The sequence below is a fragment of the Pimephales promelas genome, chromosome 2, assembly GCF_988280905.1.
Source record: "Pimephales promelas chromosome 2, fPimPro1.hap1.1, whole genome shotgun sequence".
NCBI classification, from domain to species: domain Eukaryota; kingdom Metazoa; phylum Chordata; class Actinopteri; order Cypriniformes; family Leuciscidae; genus Pimephales; species Pimephales promelas.
Window position 1 is genome coordinate 18285017 of NC_142770.1, and position 22511 is coordinate 18307527.

The following is a 22511-nucleotide window of genomic DNA, read 5'->3' on the forward strand; positions in this document are numbered from 1 at the left end:
GGCAATTAATAGGTAATCATCATTGCCATTTAAGTGAAATTACTGAACTTAAATATACAAGCTTGATAAAAATGATAATTTTATAAGAAAATTTCAAATGGCACTTAGAGGCTTTTGCATCTGAACTCTTCATATATATATATATATATATATATATATATATATATATATATATATATATATATATACAGTGTATATATATATATATATATATATATATACAGTGTATATATATATATATATATATATATATATATAAAATATTATTTTATTTTTGTATATTTTTCCTGGGAAATATATAATATTTTTTCCCGTACCAAAATCCCTCTATACAGGAACTGACTTTCAGAAATAAACATAATCTGAGAAATATAAAGGCATCAAATTATACGACAAAATATCACTTTTTTTAAAGAAAATCTGTTTTTTGCACTTCTTTTATGGAAAAAAATAAAGTCACAATAATTGTACTCAAAAATAATTTTAATTATGTATATATATATATATATGAAACACATTTTTTAAACATGCTGTAATATGCGTATATGAACGAAGATATATATATATATATACCTTCATTAGTCCACTAAGAATTTAATATTTTTTTCTCAGTTAATAAATATATTAAAATATAAATAGTTATAGGCCTACTGTATAGTGCAATTTACATGTTATGAAAAACTATTGTAAAATGATTTTGGACAAGACACAAAGCAAAGAGAGTTACTACAAAATGCTGCAGGAAGTGGGGTATTTTGTAATGTGAACCTTGTTTTCTCTCCCAAAAACAAAGTAATCGTAGTCTTTCCCACTGTAGGCGTAATATACATGAGTGAGAGGAACCAGCTCGATCGACTGACGCTGCAAGAGACAGAGAGAGAGAGCCAGGGAATGTTACTTTACAAAGAATATTACATTTGAAACATCTGAGATATTAACTTGCTAATATTTTCACTTATAAATATGGAAAACAATTAAAGGTTGAGCTCAGTTTAATAGGCCTACATATGCGTTATAAGTGATTAGTTGTTCAAGGCAGTGCTGCCACCTAGAGGTCATGTTTGTAGTTGCATTCTCTTATAAACACCTGCGCTGTTCACCAGACACGCGATTTTTAGCCTATTATTTGAATATTTTTGATTATTATGTTCATTGATAATACTATATTTCATCAGGATTCTGCTCACCTGCTGCAGGATGCGACTCACAGCGGAATATTTTAGCAGGTGGTTCTGGTTGGCTGTTTTTGAGGCGTCACAGATGTCCTGGTCAGGGAAGCCCTCTATCGGATAAACCTGCAAACACGCATTGCGCTTTATATATTATCCTATACACATCTGTGCACGTGCTAGTGCATGATATATGTTTTTAAAACGCAGTTATGTTCATATATTAATCAAACATGATTAGACAGGATGTGAGCACATTTAGCAGCATTCTATGTTGTTCTATTTTACAACTTTAACCCTCATGTCCATATTCAAATAGCCAAATGATAGCCTAATTATATTACATCTTTATTTTGCTTGAAAATGGTTTAATAAGATCCTCTGACGGTCTGACCTGATCAAAGGTATTTAGAAATATGTAAGAACAAATAAGTTTGAAAAGATGGCTCAGCCTGTAACAGACTGTTGTGATTGGTCTACTCTGCTCTGAATTATTTTACATCTTATTTTGCTTGAAAATTATTTTAATTAGATCACCTGATCTAATAAAAGATACTTGAAAATATGTAAGCACAAATACTTGAAGCAACGCAAACTTGATTGCACATGCTCCATTCCAACACATTTGTGTTGCAATCCCAGCATCACCTACAGGGGCGCTATCACGGGCATTAGCGTTTGCATACAGTATTACTGAAGCTATCGGTTTTACCACCGCAATATGAGGGTAGACAATTTAATCTCAGACAAAAACGATAGAAACGTATATACTCGTCAGATAACCTCATCATGTGAAAATTAATTTAATTAATTAATGTTTTACATGTAAACGCAAGTTAATGGTCTCACGGAGGCCGGTCGAAGCGTAATATAACATCACAGAAAGTCTCAAAACATTACAGAAAGTCATGAACTTGATTAGGTAAAATGAGCCTCGAGGTCTGAGAACACGAAGGTTAAATATCTGAATAAGTTTTGAAATATCTGCATCAGAATGAACGATAAATTAATCGATATATACCAGGAGGCTTTCATCTACGAAGAATGCCTCCCCAGACACCTTCTCAAACTTCTTCAGCGGCAATTCAGGCACCCGGTCAGGTATAAACTCAAATACCTGGTTCTTCCTGTGAAACAGTGTGAAGTTAGACGCAGATAACCACATGAAATAAAATGAACAAGCTAGATTATTGTGTAAAACAAAACAGGAACTAAAACAGGAACTGAGATCATAAAAACTAGAAACATTCTAATGTGTTTACCACAGATTGTGCAACATTTCACATGTAGCTTGCATCACACTTTCAAAACGCACAAAACACTTTTTTTTTACCATGTAACAGTGAGCTGTATGAAATGCACAAGGTTTCTGTAGCCGTTACACGTGAGACAGCCTTTGTCACCCGTTCCATGACAAGCCACACACCTGAAAGAAGGGATTGAGATATTTGTTTTTATTTTTACATGAGGATATAAAACACATTAGAGTATGAATGTGTATCTGTTGACCTTTTCTTTCCCCTTCCGTGGCAGGTTGTGCAGCGTCGGTTGCGACTGTGACCAGTGCCGTGACAGAACATACAGCGAGTCTGAGTTTGTTATTCAGAAAACAGTCAGTTTAATGAAGCTTTGGCAGACATGTGATAATGATAATTAAACATCCACGTACCAGTCCTATTCCACGACAGTGTGTACACCTCACTTTGCCGTTACCATGACAGCAGTGGCACGGCTGCAAAGACAAAGCACTAACAAAATCCAACAGGCAACACAACACATATAAAAGTCTGACTTATGGTGACGCATGCAGAGCAGAATGCAAATTAGGTAAAATAGTTTTTATTTTGAGCCGGTTTTAATGGTACATTACATTTGAATGTAAAGAGTATAAAGTGCCCCTATAATGCTATTTTAAGGTTTCCTAATTTTGTTTTGGGGGTATTCTATGAACAGCTTACATGTATCCAAGGTCAAAAAAAAACTTTACTTGTCTAATTATTAACATTGCAGCATTACCTCTTTTCTCACTGTCTGAAACAGTTTGATACAGGATCCTGTCTCTCTAAAACCTTCCTTTCTGAGAGTATTTCTCTGCTCTGATTGGTCAGATGACCCAGTCTGTTGTGATTGGTCTACTCTGCTCTGATTGGTCAGATGACCCAGTCTGTTGTGATTGGTCTACTCTGCTCTGATTGGTCAGATGACCCAGTCTGTTGTGATTGGTCTACTCTGCTCTGATTGGTCAGATGACCAAGTCTGTTGTGATTGGCCTACTCTGCTCTGATTGGTCAGATGGCCTAGTCTGTTGTGATTGGTCTACTCTGCTCTGATTGGTCAGATGACCCAGTCTGTTGTGATTGGTCTACTCTGCTCTGATTGGTCAGATGACCAAGTCTGTTGTGATTGGCCTACTCTGCTCTGATTGGTCAGATGGCCTAGTCTGTTGTGATTGGTCTACTCTGCTCTGATTGGTCAGATGGCCTAGTCTGTTGTGATTGGTCTACTCTGCTCTGATTGGTCAGATGACCAAGTCTGTTGTGATTGGCATACTCTGCTCTGATTGGTCAGATGGCCTAGTCTGTTGTGATTGGTCTACTCTGCTCTGATTGGTCAGATGACCAAGTCTGTTGTGATTGGCATACTCTGCTCTGATTGGTCAGATGACCCAGTCTGTTGTGATTGGTCTACTCTGCTCTGATTGGTCAGATGACCCAGTCTGTTGTGATTGGTCTACTCTGCTCTGATTGGTCAGATGACCCAGTCTGTTGTGATTGGTCTACTCTGCTCTGATTGGTCAGATGACCAAGTCTGTTGTGATTGGCCTACTCTGCTCTGATTGGTCAGATGGCCTAGTCTGTTGTGATTGGTCTACTCTGCTCTGATTGGTCAGATGACCCAGTCTGTTGTGATTGGTCTACTCTGCTCTGATTGGTCAGATGGCCTAGTCTGTTGTGATTGGTCTACTCTGCTCTGATTGGTCAGATGACCAAGTCTGTTGTGATTGGCCTACTCTGCTCTGATTGGTCAGATGGCCTAGTCTGTTGTGATTGGTCTACTCTGCTCTGATTGGTCAGATGGCCTAGTCTGTTGTGATTGGTCTACTCTGCTCTGATTGGTCAGATGACCAAGTCTGTTGTGATTGGCATACTCTGCTCTGATTGGTCAGATGGCCTAGTCTGTTGTGATTGGTCTACTCTGCTCTGATTGGTCAGATGACCCAGTCTGTTGTGATTGGTCTACTCTGCTCTGATTGGTCAGATGACCCAGTCTGTTGTGATTGGTCTACTCTGCTCTGATTGGTCAGATGACCCAGTCTGTTGTGATTGGTCTACTCTGCTCTGATTGGTCAGATGACCAAGTCTGTTGTGATTGGCCTACTCTGCTCTGATTGGTCAGATGGCCTAGTCTGTTGTGATTGGTCTACTCTGCTCTGATTGGTCAGATGACCCAGTCTGTTGTGATTGGTCTACTCTGCTCTGATTGGTCAGATGACCCAGTCTGTTGTGATTGGTCTACTCTGCTCTGATTGGTCAGATGACCCAGTCTGTTGTGATTGGTCTACTCTGCTCTGATTGGTCAGATGACCCAGTCTGTTGTGATTGGTCTACTCTGCTCTGATTGGTCAGATGACCAAGTCTGTTGTGATTGGCCTACTCTGCTCTGATTGGTCAGATGGCCTAGTCTGTTGTGATTGGTCTACTCTGCTCTGATTGGTCAGATGACCCAGTCTGTTGTGATTGGTCTACTCTGCTCTGATTGGTCAGATGACCAAGTCTGTTGTGATTGGCCTACTCTGCTCTGATTGGTCAGATGGCCTAGTCTGTTGTGATTGGTCTACTCTGCTCTGATTGGTCAGATGACCCAGTCTGTTGTGATTGGTCTACTCTGCTCTGATTGGTCAGATGACCCAGTCTGTTGTGATTGGTCTACTCTGCTCTGATTGGTCAGATGACCCAGTCTGTTGTGATTGGTCTACTCTGCTCTGATTGGTCAGATGACCAAGTCTGTTGTGATTGGCCTACTCTGCTCTGATTGGTCAGATGGCCTAGTCTGTTGTGATTGGTCTACTCTGCTCTGATTGGTCAGATGACCAAGTCTGTTGTGATTGGCATACTCTGCTCTGATTGGTCAGATGGCCTAGTCTGTTGTGATTGGTCTACTCTGCTCTGATTGGTCAGATGACCCAGTCTGTTGTGATTGGTCTACTCTGCTCTGATTGGTCAGATGACCCAGTCTGTTGTGATTGGTCTACTCTGCTCTGATTGGTCAGATGACCCAGTCTGTTGTGATTGGTCTACTCTGCTCTGATTGGTCAGATGACCAAGTCTGTTGTGATTGGCCTACTCTGCTCTGATTGGTCAGATGGCCTAGTCTGTTGTGATTGGTCTACTCTGCTCTGATTGGTCAGATGACCCAGTCTGTTGTGATTGGTCTACTCTGCTCTGATTGGTCAGATGACCCAGTCTGTTGTGATTGGTCTACTCTGCTCTGATTGGTCAGATGACCAAGTCTGTTGTGATTGGCCTACTCTGCTCTGATTGGTCAGATGGCCTAGTCTGTTGTGATTGGTCTACTCTGCTCTGATTGGTCAGATGACCCAGTCTGTTGTGATTGGCCTACTCTGCTCTGATTGGTCAGATGACCCAGTCTGTTGTGATTGGTCTACTCTGCTCTGATTGGTCAGATGACCCAGTCTGTTGTGATTGGTCTACTCTGCTCTGATTGGTCAGATGACCCAGTCTGTTGTGATTGGTCTACTCTGCTCTGATTGGTCAGATGACCCAGTCTGTTGTGATTGGTCTACTCTGCTCTGATTGGTCAGATGACCAAGTCTGTTGTGATTGGCCTACTCTGCTCTGATTGGTCAGATGGCCTAGTCTGTTGTGATTGGTCTACTCTGCTCTGATTGGTCAGATGACCCAGTCTGTTGTGATTGGTCTACTCTGCTCTGATTGGTCAGATGACCAAGTCTGTTGTGATTGGCCTACTCTGCTCTGATTGGTCAGATGGCCTAGTCTGTTGTGATTGGTCTACTCTGCTCTGATTGGTCAGATGGCCTAGTCTGTTGTGATTGGTCTACTCTGCTCTGATTGGTCAGATGACCAAGTCTGTTGTGATTGGCATACTCTGCTCTGATTGGTCAGATGGCCTAGTCTGTTGTGATTGGTCTACTCTGCTCTGATTGGTCAGATGACCAAGTCTGTTGTGATTGGCATACTCTGCTCTGATTGGTCAGATGACCCAGTCTGTTGTGATTGGTCTACTCTGCTCTGATTGGTCAGATGACCCAGTCTGTTGTGATTGGTCTACTCTGCTCTGATTGGTCAGATGACCCAGTCTGTTGTGATTGGTCTACTCTGCTCTGATTGGTCAGATGACCAAGTCTGTTGTGATTGGCCTACTCTGCTCTGATTGGTCAGATGGCCTAGTCTGTTGTGATTGGTCTACTCTGCTCTGATTGGTCAGATGACCCAGTCTGTTGTGATTGGTCTACTCTGCTCTGATTGGTCAGATGACCAAGTCTGTTGTGATTGGCCTACTCTGCTCTGATTGGTCAGATGGCCTAGTCTGTTGTGATTGGTCTACTCTGCTCTGATTGGTCAGATGGCCTAGTCTGTTGTGATTGGTCTACTCTGCTCTGATTGGTCAGATGACCAAGTCTGTTGTGATTGGCATACTCTGCTCTGATTGGTCAGATGGCCTAGTCTGTTGTGATTGGTCTACTCTGCTCTGATTGGTCAGATGACCCAGTCTGTTGTGATTGGTCTACTCTGCTCTGATTGGTCAGATGACCCAGTCTGTTGTGATTGGTCTACTCTGCTCTGATTGGTCAGATGACCCAGTCTGTTGTGATTGGTCTACTCTGCTCTGATTGGTCAGATGACCAAGTCTGTTGTGATTGGCCTACTCTGCTCTGATTGGTCAGATGGCCTAGTCTGTTGTGATTGGTCTACTCTGCTCTGATTGGTCAGATGACCCAGTCTGTTGTGATTGGTCTACTCTGCTCTGATTGGTCAGATGACCCAGTCTGTTGTGATTGGTCTACTCTGCTCTGATTGGTCAGATGACCCAGTCTGTTGTGATTGGTCTACTCTGCTCTGATTGGTCAGATGACCCAGTCTGTTGTGATTGGTCTACTCTGCTCTGATTGGTCAGATGACCAAGTCTGTTGTGATTGGCCTACTCTGCTCTGATTGGTCAGATGGCCTAGTCTGTTGTGATTGGTCTACTCTGCTCTGATTGGTCAGATGACCCAGTCTGTTGTGATTGGTCTACTCTGCTCTGATTGGTCAGATGACCAAGTCTGTTGTGATTGGCCTACTCTGCTCTGATTGGTCAGATGGCCTAGTCTGTTGTGATTGGTCTACTCTGCTCTGATTGGTCAGATGACCCAGTCTGTTGTGATTGGTCTACTCTGCTCTGATTGGTCAGATGACCCAGTCTGTTGTGATTGGTCTACTCTGCTCTGATTGGTCAGATGACCCAGTCTGTTGTGATTGGTCTACTCTGCTCTGATTGGTCAGATGACCAAGTCTGTTGTGATTGGCCTACTCTGCTCTGATTGGTCAGATGGCCTAGTCTGTTGTGATTGGTCTACTCTGCTCTGATTGGTCAGATGACCAAGTCTGTTGTGATTGGCATACTCTGCTCTGATTGGTCAGATGGCCTAGTCTGTTGTGATTGGTCTACTCTGCTCTGATTGGTCAGATGACCCAGTCTGTTGTGATTGGTCTACTCTGCTCTGATTGGTCAGATGACCCAGTCTGTTGTGATTGGTCTACTCTGCTCTGATTGGTCAGATGACCCAGTCTGTTGTGATTGGTCTACTCTGCTCTGATTGGTCAGATGACCAAGTCTGTTGTGATTGGCCTACTCTGCTCTGATTGGTCAGATGGCCTAGTCTGTTGTGATTGGTCTACTCTGCTCTGATTGGTCAGATGACCCAGTCTGTTGTGATTGGTCTACTCTGCTCTGATTGGTCAGATGACCCAGTCTGTTGTGATTGGTCTACTCTGCTCTGATTGGTCAGATGACCAAGTCTGTTGTGATTGGCCTACTCTGCTCTGATTGGTCAGATGGCCTAGTCTGTTGTGATTGGTCTACTCTGCTCTGATTGGTCAGATGACCCAGTCTGTTGTGATTGGCCTACTCTGCTCTGATTGGTCAGATGACCCAGTCTGTTGTGATTGGTCTACTCTGCTCTGATTGGTCAGATGACCCAGTCTGTTGTGATTGGTCTACTCTGCTCTGATTGGTCAGATGACCCAGTCTGTTGTGATTGGTCTACTCTGCTCTGATTGGTCAGATGACCAAGTCTGTTGTGATTGGCCTACTCTGCTCTGATTGGTCAGATGGCCTAGTCTGTTGTGATTGGTCTACTCTGCTCTGATTGGTCAGATGACCCAGTCTGTTGTGATTGGTCTACTCTGCTCTGATTGGTCAGATGACCAAGTCTGTTGTGATTGGCCTACTCTGCTCTGATTGGTCAGATGGCCTAGTCTGTTGTGATTGGTCTACTCTGCTCTGATTGGTCAGATGACCAAGTCTGTTGTGATTGGCATACTCTGCTCTGATTGGTCAGATGGCCTAGTCTGTTGTGATTGGTCTACTCTGCTCTGATTGGTCAGATGACCCAGTCTGTTGTGATTGGTCTACTCTGCTCTGATTGGTCAGATGACCCAGTCTGTTGTGATTGGTCTACTCTGCTCTGATTGGTCAGATGACCAAGTCTGTTGTGATTGGCCTACTCTGCTCTGATTGGTCAGATGGCCTAGTCTGTTGTGATTGGTCTACTCTGCTCTGATTGGTCAGATGACCCAGTCTGTTGTGATTGGTCTACTCTGCTCTGATTGGTCAGATGACCAAGTCTGTTGTGATTGGCCTACTCTGCTCTGATTGGTCAGATGGCCTAGTCTGTTGTGATTGGTCTACTCTGCTCTGATTGGTCAGATGACCAAGTCTGTTGTGATTGGCATACTCTGCTCTGATTGGTCAGATGGCCTAGTCTGTTGTGATTGGTCTACTCTGCTCTGATTGGTCAGATGACCCAGTCTGTTGTGATTGGTCTACTCTGCTCTGATTGGTCAGATGACCCAGTCTGTTGTGATTGGTCTACTCTGCTCTGATTGGTCAGATGACCCAGTCTGTTGTGATTGGTCTACTCTGCTCTGATTGGTCAGATGACCAAGTCTGTTGTGATTGGCCTACTCTGCTCTGATTGGTCAGATGGCCTAGTCTGTTGTGATTGGTCTACTCTGCTCTGATTGGTCAGATGACCCAGTCTGTTGTGATTGGTCTACTCTGCTCTGATAGGTCAGATGACCCAGTCTGTTGTGATTGGTCTACTCTGCTCTGATTGGTCAGATGACCAAGTCTGTTGTGATTGGCCTACTCTGCTCTGATTGGTCAGATGGCCTAGTCTGTTGTGATTGGTCTACTCTGCTCTGATTGGTCAGATGACCCAGTCTGTTGTGATTGGCCTACTCTGCTCTGATTGGTCAGATGACCCAGTCTGTTGTGATCGGTCTACTCTGCTCTGATTGGTCAGATGACCCAGTCTGTTGTGATTGGTCTACTCTGCTCTGATTGGTCAGATGGCCCAGTCTGTTGTGATTGGTTTACTCTGCTCTGATTGGTCAGATGGCTCAGTCTGTTGTGATTGGTCTACTCTGCTCTGATTGGTCAGATGGCCCAGTCTGTTGTGATTGGTTTACTCTGCTCTGATTGGTCAGATGGCTTAGCCTGTTGTGATTGGTCTACTCTGCTCTGATTGGCCCAGTCTGTTTAAAAAAAAATAAAAAAAAAACGCTGTGGGGAAAGAGTTAATAAACAGCTACAGTATATTACACACTGCATGAAAGGTAATATCTTGAAAAAAAAAAAAAAAAAAAAAAAACATAGGCATACCTTTATGAATGAAGAATGTGGGACCCTGACTTTCTGAACGGCGTCAGTGAATTTGGGTGGGTAAGACACCTGGATGAGCCATGGTGGAGGACTCACTCCATTCTGAGGCCCATCCACACACTGACCTGAGAAAAAGATATCAATTTGATACAGGCATTTCTATCATTTGTTTAATTGTATTGGTTTCATCAGGCACCTGTGTGCGGCTCCGATCCCCAAGCACTTGATCTGGACTCAGTAAATGTTTCCAAGCGGTACTGAAAAGACAAGGGACAAATGGCACAATCATATAACTATTATGATATGTAATAATAATATAGGAATCATTCCACATTTAGACTGGATAAGATTGGATAATAAAGAGATTTACACGGTAAACTGTAAATGGCTTCAGTTCTTTGAATATCAGATTTTTGGCAGGTTTGCTGCTGTATGTCCATTTTTTACCCACAAACTGGAGTAGAGCGTCTCTCGCTACATCCTCTGAGACAGTGGGAACCCTGTCAGTGTGCAAATACATACACAGATGTAAATGCAAAATAAAAACGTTATGGCAAATTTTGAATGTTTTTGTATTCATAACATCCTACAAAAAATGACATTGCACACAGAAAATACACATTGTACCTACATGACATTTGGGACTGAGGCATTCCTGTCATTTTCAGGCTTAGGGGCAAAGTCTGGTGGAGGAGGACAGATCTGATCTGTACAGTATACGATCAAGCACACAAACAAAAATAAAAGTTGAATATCACTTAAGCATTCAAGACATAACTATGATATTAGGTCATATATATATTTGACATGCAGGTTTTGTTATTATATGTTCAAGATCGACCAATATTATGTTTTTATGACCAATACCAATACATGTTTTAAAGCATCCAATATGTAAAAGCAATATTTATTTATTTTTTTAGTCAACAATAATTTAAAAAATCATAATATTTTAATATTATTTGTATAGTTATTAGATATTAATCATGTCTAATAGTGTATTAGCATAATATAATTTGTATCATTATTATCATTAATAATAATAATAAAATATTATTGTTAATATGCTTTAATGTAATAGTTTATTATAATGTATATTATCATATTAATAATAATAAAATGTATAGTATGGTGCCTTAGTGTATTTAATAGTGTATTATTATAATAAAAGAGTCTTGATAGTAATATTTTTATAAAAATAATCATAATAATTATTATTATTATTATCCCATAGGGTATATAATGGTGCATTATTATAATAGTATCTTAATAATATGAGTAATAAAAATATGGTTGTTATTGTTGTTATTATAATGTATAAATGCACATTATAATGTATTATTATAATAATTATGTCTTAATAATAAAATTAATGTATTGTTATTATTTATATTATTATACTTCCATATTGTATTACTGTATGATAATAACTATAATAAAATGTTATTATACTACATTTTAATAATGTCTTTTGCAGTTGCTTAGAGCATATTTTAGTGAATAATAATAATAGTATAAATAATAATAAAAATGTTATTATATTAAAATACAATTATGGTTATTATTATTATTGTTAATGTGCCTTAGTGTATACACTGTATTACTATAAAATAGTATCTAAATAATAATAATAAATGTTGTTATTATTGTTAATGGCATTATATTATTGTGATCAAATTTATTTTCAACAAATTCTGTTTTAGGATGTTATTGGACGGTTGTTATCAGTCTGTCTGTAATTCACAGCACAAGTGATACACATGAAACACGTTCACCTCCGCCGTTATGCTCTTCGTATCCCGAGACACTGTCCAGCCAGCCTGGGGGCGGAGCCGACGGACCCTCCTCGGGAAGACTGGGGTCAAACGTGTCTGCAGAAGACAGAGAGACTTCCTGATATTTCTCATTTATCAAACAGCAACATGTTCCTGTATCAACATCCCTCGTTGGCCCTGGAACAACATTCCTATCAAACAGCCCCCCGCCTTAAAGCAGCGACACCATTTTCCATGAAGTCCCTCGAACAACTTTCTTGTTGATCCTGGAGCATCATCAGTGTGGTTTAATAATTTGTGTTGCGTTGCTAGGCATCAGAACATAAACACATTTCTTAGCAATCAGTAGTTGGCAAGCTGTTCATGAAGTCATTAGGGTTCTTTCCCTCAGCAGTGCATCAGTGAATTGAGTTACATATACTTCACATAAATAACTTGTTCTGTTGGTGAACAATGCCGCTAAAAAGTGGATATAAATATCAGCTGGAGTGGGTTTCCTTCAACAGAGATTGTGCTTCAGATTTAGCATGAAGAATGGCCACGAAATGGGCCTGTATGCCAGAGAAACAATGCCCTCAAAATATAGCAGTGAATGATGGGTGGAGCAGGTGGTCTGTGATACAATTTAAATGCTAATTTAGCAAAACACATTCATTAAAATATGATTAATGATATTTGATATGGCAGGGATATTCTTAGGTGCTTGGTTTCTTCAAAATGTAAAAGAAAAAAAAAAGCTTAATATATTTGTTTTTTAGGGCAGCCAAAGTTACTCTGTTCACTCGAGATACAAATTAAATTGTGTGTGTGTGTGTGTGTGTGTGTGTTTCTTTAACGGTCCGACTGTAAACAAAGCTGACGTGATGCCAAACCCCCTCATGGAAAAAAGCTGTTTACAACTGTGCCAATGAGCGATTATCAGATATAATCAGATTTTTATCTGGATTTTCAAAATCATAAGTCATAAATCGATTTACAAAAGTTCGAGCCCATTCTCATGCCAAGCCGTCATATGTGACGCTTTTGACAATGTGTATACATCCAACGCACATATATGGGCTAGAAGACGCCTCCTAGTGGTCTAACCCAAACCCTACCCCAGACCTAAACCTACCCATACTCTGTGTGTGTCATATTGACCCTAAAGGGTGCCATGTGCGTTAGATATATACGCATTGTCAAAAGCGTCATATACGACACCCTGGGATGAGAATGCTTTGGAAGTTCACAGCTCCATTGGCACACTTGATGTGTACTCGCTCTTGATAGGTAGTACTCGCACTTGATGTGTACTTGCGAAAGGGAAAATAACCTTAAACCCCAGAGAAGCCTTTCTAACAGTCTGGTTCCTAATAATATCAATGCAAAAATAAAAATGCACTGATAACAGAAATAATAGACGTAAACAATTGCTTCAGTCTGAATTCAGTTGGTCGTGTTGCTTTTAAGAAGCTGGAATGTGATTAATTGTGCTTCTACTGACAGACATGTGCGGCTGCTTTGTGAAGCAGAGATCTATTTAGCAAACAGGATATGTTTATTTGTAAGATAACGTTTGCAGTTAACAGTTTCAGACTGTTAATTTGTCCTCAGACTGCATTTTTGCGCTTGCGATACATGAAAGCATTTTAGTGTTTGGTGTCATAAGTGAAGTTCAAAAAAAGTTAATGTCTAGATAACAGAGGCAGTATTATGCACACTTCAGTAAACAAGAGTGTTTTACTATTATATATTTATCAATGCATTCGGCGATACACTTAAACTATATTTTAAAGACAACATAAGTAATTATGAAATTACATATAAAGATGTAAAGGGGTGATGACATGAGAAGTGGAATTTGTAAAACATTCTGCAAGTTTCATAGTTTAAAAAGTCCAGAATATAAACAAAGCTTTTTTTAACAAAGCTTCAAAAATGGCTTGTTTTGATGATGAGGTCATATGGGCAAATACATTTGCATACGACTACCTCCAGAGCAAGACATCGACGAAAAGTTATAAATCATCGCACCATAAGCCCCGCCCACAGGCGCTAACATTTACCTACACTGGATGTTAGCGTCGCATCAAAGCAAATAAAACCATTATAATCAGTGATTCTGTCTACACTGGATACAGTATACAGATGTGTCTTCTGTTTCTGACATCCTTCACACACAACAGGACAAATGGAAGTGTGAAAGAACGTTCGCTTTGGCTCTTCCAGTTTAAACAGCTGGTTTGTGTGTCTGTACAGAATTCAGAAGGATCTCAGTGTCGGAAACAAGTGGATGGTTTATTTTAATGGCGTCCCGGATTGTTTCGGAGGACTAAAGTATGTTTGTTCGGAGCATTTTATTTTGAAAATGAGGCACTGTGTATTGAAGAGTTTGCAAAGAAACTTTTGTTGATTAATGAAGCAGCCAACTGTATTGGGTCCGACAGCAAATGCTTCACAAACACAGGCCACAATCAACAACCTTTTTTTCTTTTTTCATTTTAGAGTGGCCTTTTGTTGTAGCCAGCCTAAGGCACACCTGTGCAATAATCATGCCGTCTAATCAGAATCTTGATATGCCAAACCTGTGAGGTGGATGGAATATTTCAGCAAAGGAGAAGTGCTCACTAACACAGATTTAGACAGATTTGTGAAAAATCTGTTGACCGCCATTTTGAATTTGCCCTGAGGAAGGCCAAATAGGCAGAAACATGTTGGTATATGTTTTTTAATGGAATGGATTCAGACTTCCTGTTTATTTGAGAAACATTTTGGATCTCCAAACTGAAGAGCACCAAAGGAACACATTTCTCAACACCCAAGTAGCACTCTTAGTAGTGATGCACTACTCGAGTCTGGTCTCGGGCTCGAGACCGGTCTCAAGAGTGATTTCTGCTTTCTCTGACTCGTCTTGAACTTGTTCCTTCAAAGACTGGGTCTTGACTCGGTCTAGACCCTTCAAAGACTCGGTCTTGACTCGTTCTCGGACCACAGTGGGAAGAAAAGGACTCGTAATATTCAGACCGAGTCCTCGAGATTTTTTTTCCAGCGCATAATTTTAATGTTCATCTAAAAAAAAGACACGGATTGATGGGGATTATTTGTAAATGACATCTCATTGTGCAATGCAAAGATACTGCCATCAGGGCAATCAGTGTCTTCAGTTGCTGCCTGGTGTGAGCGGCGGCAAGATGAGCAATGAGTCTGCCATCATCAAATTCGCCTTTCAGAACCACAAACGTATATCAAAACTGATATGTCGGGACAAAATCCTGTCTCGGACTTGCTTCCTTAAAGACTCTGTCTCAACTCGGACTCGACCCTTCAAAGACTCGGTCTTGACTCAGACTCGACCGTATTCAAAAACCAACAGACTCGGTCTCGACTCGGACTCGACTATATTCGAAAACCAACGGACTCGGTCTCTACTCGGACTCGACCCTTCAAAGACTCGGTCTTGACTCGGACTCGACTGTATTCAAAAACCAACAGACTCGGTCTCGACTCGGACTCGACCCTTCAAAGACTCGGTCTTGACTCGGACTCGACTGTATTCAAAAACCAACAGACTCGGTCTCGACTCGGACTCGACCCTTCAAAGACTCGGTCTTGACTCGGACTCGACTGTATTCGAAAACCAACAGACTCGGTCTCGACTCGGACTCGACCCTTTAAGACTCGGTCTTGACTCGGACTCGACTGTATTCAAAAACCAACAGACTCGGTCTCGACCCGGACTCGACTGTATTTGGAAACCAACAGACTCGGTCTCGACTCGCACTCGACCCTTCAAAGACTCGGTCTTGACTCGGACTCAACCCTTCAAAGACTCGGACTCGACTGTATTCGAAAACCAACGGACTCGGTCTCGACTCGCACTCGACCCTTCAAAGACTCGGACTCGACTGTATTTGAAAACCCACAGACTCGGTCTCGACTCGGACTTTACCCTTCAAAGATTCGGACTCGACTGTATTTGAAAACCAACGGACTCGGTCTCGACTCGCACTCGACCCTTCAAAGACTCGGTCTTGACTCGGACTCAACCCTTCAAAGACTCGGACTCGACTGTATTCGAAAACCAACGGACTCGGTCTCGACTCGGACTCGACCCTTCAAAAACTCGGACTCGACTGTATTTGAAAACCCACAGACTCGGTCTCGACTCGGACTTTACCCTTCAAAGATTCGGACTCGACTGTATTTGAAAACCAACGGACTCGGTCTCGACTCGGACTTGACCCTTCAAAGACTCGGTCTTGACTCGGACTCGGCATAAGCGGTCTCGCCCCCATCACTAACTCCTAGTAACTAATTTGTGAATATTTGAGAGGAATAGGCCTTTTGTGTACATTGAAAAAAATCTAAGATCTTTGAGTTCAGCTTATGACAAATGGGGGCAAAAAAGGCTTACGTTTATAATTTTGATACGTTTCACACACACACACACACACACATATATATATATATATATATATATATATATATATATATTAGTGTCCGAAAACATTCAATTCAATTTGCACTTAAGTATATTATAACTATTTTCAGAAGTATGCTTAAAGGTGCCCTCTGGGATAAAAAATCAAATCATACACCATATTCCATACCAGATGGGGGCAGTATACCTCCAGAAAAATACCTCCATGCAAACAAATGTCTTCAAACAACACAGGCGAGCGGGTCTCCCTCACGCATATTAATCAGTAAAACTAATAGTAAAAGGTTGGAAGACCGCAGTTTCACGTGGATCATTTGGAGATTTTCAGAGATTAGAGACTAAATGAACAACATCTCAATACTAAATTATAAAGACCGTCTCATAGACAAGCCGGTGCATTTCGACGATATGGGAAAATTAAAGCCCAGGGGCCTCATGTATAAACGTTGCGTACGCACAAAATGGGCATAGAAATATGCGTACGCATTTTTCCACGCGCACATCGGGATTTATAAAAAATAAACTTGGCGTAAATAAGTGCGCACCGTAAGGATGCTCTTGACCGTGCGTACGCACTCTTTTAGAAGAGTATGGGTTTTGGCGACACCGATGGTGAGCTGGAGTCAAATGTCTTTTTGCTTACTAGACAGAGAGTCTAAAGAAAATTATACATCTACAGAAAGATAATACAAATATAATTTCACAACCTATCATCACTTGAAGCAAACATCCATCCCTTCTTAAATGACCGCGCCTGCACGCGCGTTGGGCCGTTTGGTGAAACTGACGCATAGCCTATAATCTAACGGCAGATGGAGTAAAACTGTAAATCTTCATTATGAGTCCAAATCATAAATACAGTCCATATTCACAATAACAGTTTAAATAAATAAGAGAATGGTTTAAACTATGTTTTACTTTTGATATAAACATTTAGATTAAATATGCCATTCTCATTAATGGAGTTAAACTCTTAAACTACATGAAATCATTACTGAGAAGTTACAATATGTATATATATATATATATATATATATATATATATATATATATATATATATATTCAATAAATAGAAATAGACCTATTTGTTGTGGATGCATTGCTTTTAAACACTTTTCTTCTGGCATGCTGTGTTTTGATGTTTTAACTAGAGATTGTCTGAGAAAACTGTTTAGTGCAAATAATGCACAACCATGTCTATCTCTTCCCTTAAAATCTCTTCCATTATCCATTAAAATATAAATCAATTAAAAATACTATTTGGCCAGTGGAAAAGATTGAGAAAAACTTTCTCTGAAATGTATTTAACACTATTTGATTTATTCATTCAAAAACAAGGCAAGGATAGGCTACTAAAAAAAATGTTTGTAATAATGTGACGGCACATCCGCATTTCATATTTTCCTAACGTCTTGTACCGTTAAACTTGGTATCACGTGGATGAATAATCATATGCAAATGATATGCAGATGAGGATATGCATAGTAAAACTAGGCGTTGTAATCTCCATATATGGTTATTTCGGGGAGGAGACGCACGTGCGCATAATCTCCCGCTGACTGGGTTTTATAAAGTGAATTCTGCGCAGGTTCTGGCGTACGAACGGTTTTATAAATCTGAAAACTTTTGTGCGTACGCAAATTCTGCCTTATGTGCGTACGCACACTTTAAGGATGAAATCTACGCAAAGTTTTGTGCATGAGGCCCCAGGCATTTTTAGTTTATGGTATTCATTTTGTTCATGTTACATTTTTTATCATTAGTTTGAATTAATTTGACAGACAGCATTCCCTGATGTGGACCAAGCTAGCGCCTTTCAGAGCTGCCAACTCTCACAAATTCACCGTGAGACACACAACTTTACACACACTCTCACGCCACATCCATTTTGTCATGCACAGAAAAGGACACAGAGACCGATCTCAGCTCTCAGATTCTGCTCATTTTATTACGCAATTCAAACAATAAATGCAGTTTTGGCGCTTGTAAATGTTAGACGACAGATCCCTAGCGCACGTGAACCGATCATCTCTACTAGCTAATGGTAAAAGAACACGAACACTGTTGAAAGATATGTTACAATATGTTATTCCTCATGCATAATATCGACCAATCATTTATTTAACTCATCCCTGAACTGAAATTTAGTAGTGGGCTGTATTTCGACACGACATCACGACATGACATCAGGTTCAAGTACACACAAGCCGGCGCGACTTACTCGTGTTACTGCAGTTTGGCTGGTGGTAACGTTGCCCGCCCGCATACCGCCTCCCATGGCCGAAACTGGTATTACAACACCTGCCGGGCCGGGGCTAATAATTTAGCATGCTAATTTAGGTTATATCTCGGCAGCACTATAACTTGCTAGTTTTTTAATGACATCATTGGACTTATTTCTTCTCATTCTTTTGATGTGTGTAGCTCATTTTTTGGATATTTTTACCTCAATTATTCCATATGGCACCTTTAAGTGTACTTTGTTTTCACAACAGTGTCAATCCTCAAAATGTCAAATATCTATGTTAACAGATGTTTCTTAACACTCCTTCCAATTGACTGACTGCATAGTTCCATCAGAATTCTCTCTAAAAACTCTTTTCTGAGGGAATTTTCACAGAATTCTTCTCCAAAAAAAAAAAAAAAAAATGAATTTGGATTTGGCCAGGATTTGGCTAGGTGATATTAATTCACTTGGGACATTTAGTAGCTTTTATAAACGCATCTAATAAAAACATTTCTAAAACAAAGACACATATTTTAAGATCTGTCAGTTCAAGCTGCTTTCAGTTAAAACAGCTCAAACACTATGCATCATAGTCTGAGACTCTGAGACTAGGTGTAAGTCTTTTCTGTCAAACTGGAGGTTTATGCTTCATCTCATTACAGTAGAAAGGGAAATTTCTCATTGAATCACATTTAAATGTCATTTAAAACCGGAGGAATAGAATGTTGCTTTATAATAATTTTTATTTTTTTTTAATTGATTCATGCATTATTTGGTCACAAAAGTCAAATAAACAAATTGGTGTCATTCAACATGTGAACTCAAAGCAAAAGGTCATATTTCCTTCCTTTTGCTGAAGTAAGGAGGCTCTTTGGATCATTCTCAAGTTAGATAGCATGGAAGGAACTGCACTACCAAAGCAAAATAAAAACTGACATTCGTTAAACTTTTAACTCAAACTGTTATCTGGTGATATAAACAATGTGTATTGAATTAAATAGCAGTTAGAGCACTGATGTTTATACACTAAAAGACACGGAGAAGTTTCACTTTTTGAATCGATTAATGTTTGAGGCAGTTCAGATCAGTGTGAGCACATGCTTTCTAACATGATCCTTGACTATTAGCGAGTTATTATAATGTTTAAAGTGTTGGAAAAAGTTTTGTTCAAACTTTATACAGAATGAATGTTTTTTTTTTTTTTTAAACTGTTTAATTTGACATTGTGCAAAAGGAAAACACAACATTTCCATATTATTGAGCAAATGTAGTGTCATCATAATACATGCACACGTCATCGCATTTCACTGTTTATGTCGTATCAATGGAATGTATCCTATAGACCATTTCACAAGATGTAAACAACACTGGTCCAGAAGCACTTCCAGTTTCAGTTTTTTAACACTACATAAAAGCTGGGATAAAATACAACCAACAGAACATTTAAAACTGAATCAAAAAGTTAAACAAACATCTTTAAGATGTTTTCTTTACATGTGAAATAAAGAAAACAGTTACAAACTGAAACAGTTGTGTTTCTGGACCAGTGTTGTTTACATCTTGTGAAATGGTCTATAGGTCTATTTTCCTTCATTAATATATATATTTTTTTTAAAAAATACCGTTTTGCCAACATGATACAGATTTGAATTGTTTATTTTCTTGTAAGCTATTCCGAGACAGTGAACATACAGTAAATATTCAAGTAAAACTTCAGGAAAAACACAACAGCAAAAAATATAGTTAGCTGTAATATGCACATCTACCCACCTATATCTTCGTCTTTTTCATCCATCACGCACAGAATGCTGATAAAGTCTGTTTCACAATGATCCTTGTCACAGCAGTGCTTTGTTCAGTTTTGATCTCTGGATCTTGGACAGGAATGAAGACACGCCCACAACAACTTATGTCAGACAGTTTTGAAAATACGTCTCCAGGGGTGTATTCCAGAAAGCAAGGTTAACTTACCGTCAGATAAGCCTTGAACTCTTGGTTGATTAACCCCCAAACTAGCTTACTCTGGGTATGTCGGTTCCAAAACACCTGTGAGGAGTTAGTTTAATCAATCTCCTATCCACAAGTTTGCGAGGGGCGCTCCTGTATAAAATAAAGTGGGTGAAACTTCCGGTGACGCGGCGGAAGTAGCATCAATGGTATTTTGTGTGTTAGTTAGCGAAGAGGCTAGCTGTTTTTCGGAGAATTATTTTACTATTTAAAGACGCCAATCTTTATGAGAGATGTCGTTACGGAGCTCAGGGACAACATGCGCTGTTCGCGGTTGTATGTATAACCGGACTAAACTAATTCAGTGGCTTAAACGGGATTGTTTTGAACATAAGCTGAAAACGAAACCACAGTGATCCTACCAACGACTGTAGTTTCCATCACCTCCCAAAAGACGACAAATCTTCCTGTGTACATTTGTTTAAAATCTTAATATTCTATAAACTCTATCAGCATGTGGTTGGCTGTTCGCTACTGATGTTACAGCTAAACTCAGGATCAAAGCCTGTGTTGACAGAATACCAAATGTGCCAGTTAATGTATTCAAGCAGCACATTCATTTATAATTTTGAATAAACTCCAAAGCACAATGACTAAGTGTGTATTTTTTATTTTAATTGTTTGTCAGCTCGCACAACTGTGTCACCATGCCTTGATGAGTATTGATTATTAATAATGTTATTATAATACTCCCAACCAAGTAACTGCAGAGGGTAAAGGTACTGTTATTTCACCCTTTTGAATTTCGTTGAGGTTGTGTTCCCACATCGTTAGCTAGTTTGGATCGCTATAACTTGAATGACTGTCAACTGTTGAATGAACGAGGGTGCTTCTCAATATCCCTCCTCGCTCCTCCGTCCTCCCTCCTATGACCCGATGTTCTGTCAATGTAGCATACTTTGTCAGAATAGCACACCGGAAGTTGAGTTTTATAGCGGTGTCTGTCAATTTAGCCTACTTTGTCAAAACAGCATACCAGTGTTTGTGAAGGGTATGCTGTTTCGATAGGCCCTGGTTTAAGAAACATAGTTTATAAAGGGGTATGCTGTTTCGATAGGCCCTGGTTTAATAAAAATACAGTTTATAAAGGGGTATGCTGTTTTGATAGGCCCTGGTTTAATAAAAATACAGTTTATAAAGGGGTATGCTGTTTCGATAGGCCCTGCATGTTTAATAAAAATACAGTTTGGGGCATGCTGTTTCGATAGGCCCTGGTTTAATAAAAATACAGTTTATAAAGGGGCATGCTGTTTCGATAGGCCCTGGTTTAATAAAAATACAGTTTATAAATGGGTATGCTGTTTCGATTGGCCCTGTTTTAATAAAAATACAGTTTATAAACGGGTATGCCGTCTTGATGGGCCCTGGTTTAATAAAAATACAGTTTATAAAGGGGTATGCTGTTTCGATAGGCCCTGGTTTAATAAAAAAATAGTTTATAAAGGGGTATGCTGTTTTGATAGGCCCTGGTTTAATAAAAAAAATACAGTTTATAAAGGGGTATGCTGTTTTGATAGGCCCTGGTTTAATAAAAAAATACAGTTTATAAAGGGGTATGCCGTCTTGATGCGCCCTGGTTTAATAAAAATACAGTTTATAAAGGGGTATGCTGTTTTGATAGGCCCTGGTTTAATAAAAATACAGTTTATAAAGGGGTATGCTGTTTTGATAGGCCCTGGTTTAATAAAAAAATACAGTTTATAAAGGGGTATGCTGTTTTGATAGGCCCTGGTTTAATAAAAAAATACAGTTTATAAAGGGGTATGCCGTCTTGATGCGCCCTGGTTTAATAAAAATACAGTTTATAAAGGGGTATGCTATTTTTGATAGGCCCTGGTTTAATAAAAAAATACAGTTTATAAAGGGGTATGCTGTTTTGATAGGCCCTGGTTTAATAAAAAAATACAGTTTATAAAGGGGTATGCCGTCTTGATGCGCCCTGGTTTAATAAAAAAATACAGTTTATAAAGGGGTATGCCGTCTTGATGCGCCCTGGTTTAATAAA

The 22511-nt window shown here is 39.7% G+C and overlaps 1 protein-coding gene across 2 annotated transcripts; it reads right to left on the minus strand.

Annotated features, from left to right (window-relative positions):
• Nucleotides 1-467: 467 nt before the first annotated feature.
• ssuh2.1 (ssu-2 homolog, tandem duplicate 1) lies at nucleotides 468-20629 on the minus strand. Of its 2 annotated transcripts, none has more exons than XM_089117542.1 (13): nucleotides 20471-20629; nucleotides 20270-20373; nucleotides 11852-11947; nucleotides 10708-10759; nucleotides 10447-10576; nucleotides 10273-10333; nucleotides 10077-10201; nucleotides 2839-2901; nucleotides 2679-2758; nucleotides 2503-2595; nucleotides 2191-2296; nucleotides 1188-1295; nucleotides 468-861 (listed from the first exon to the last, which is right to left on the minus strand). In XM_089117542.1, the coding sequence occupies exons 2-13, from the start codon at nucleotides 20292-20294 to the stop codon at nucleotides 727-729; spliced, it is 1074 nt and encodes a 357-aa protein (XP_088973668.1). In that variant the 5' UTR covers nucleotides 20295-20373; nucleotides 20471-20629; the 3' UTR covers nucleotides 468-726. The 2 variants fall into 2 exon arrangements, with proteins under 2 accessions (XP_088973668.1, XP_039550566.2); XM_039694632.2 differs by having other exon boundaries at nucleotides 10708-10783.
• Nucleotides 20630-22511: the final 1882 nt, after the last annotated feature.

Coding starts and splice junctions, on each gene's coding strand:
- ssuh2.1 (XM_039694632.2), bottom strand. CDS start 20,294: ATGGATGAAAAAGACGAAGATATAG. Junction 10,202..10,272: donor GGGATCGGAGCCGCACACAG/GTGCCTGATGAA, acceptor TCTTTTTCTCAG/GTCAGTGTGTGGATGGGCCT. Junction 2,902..10,076: donor CACATTCTTCATTCATAAAG/GTATGCCTATGT, acceptor TTGTCTTTGCAG/CCGTGCCACTGCTGTCATGG.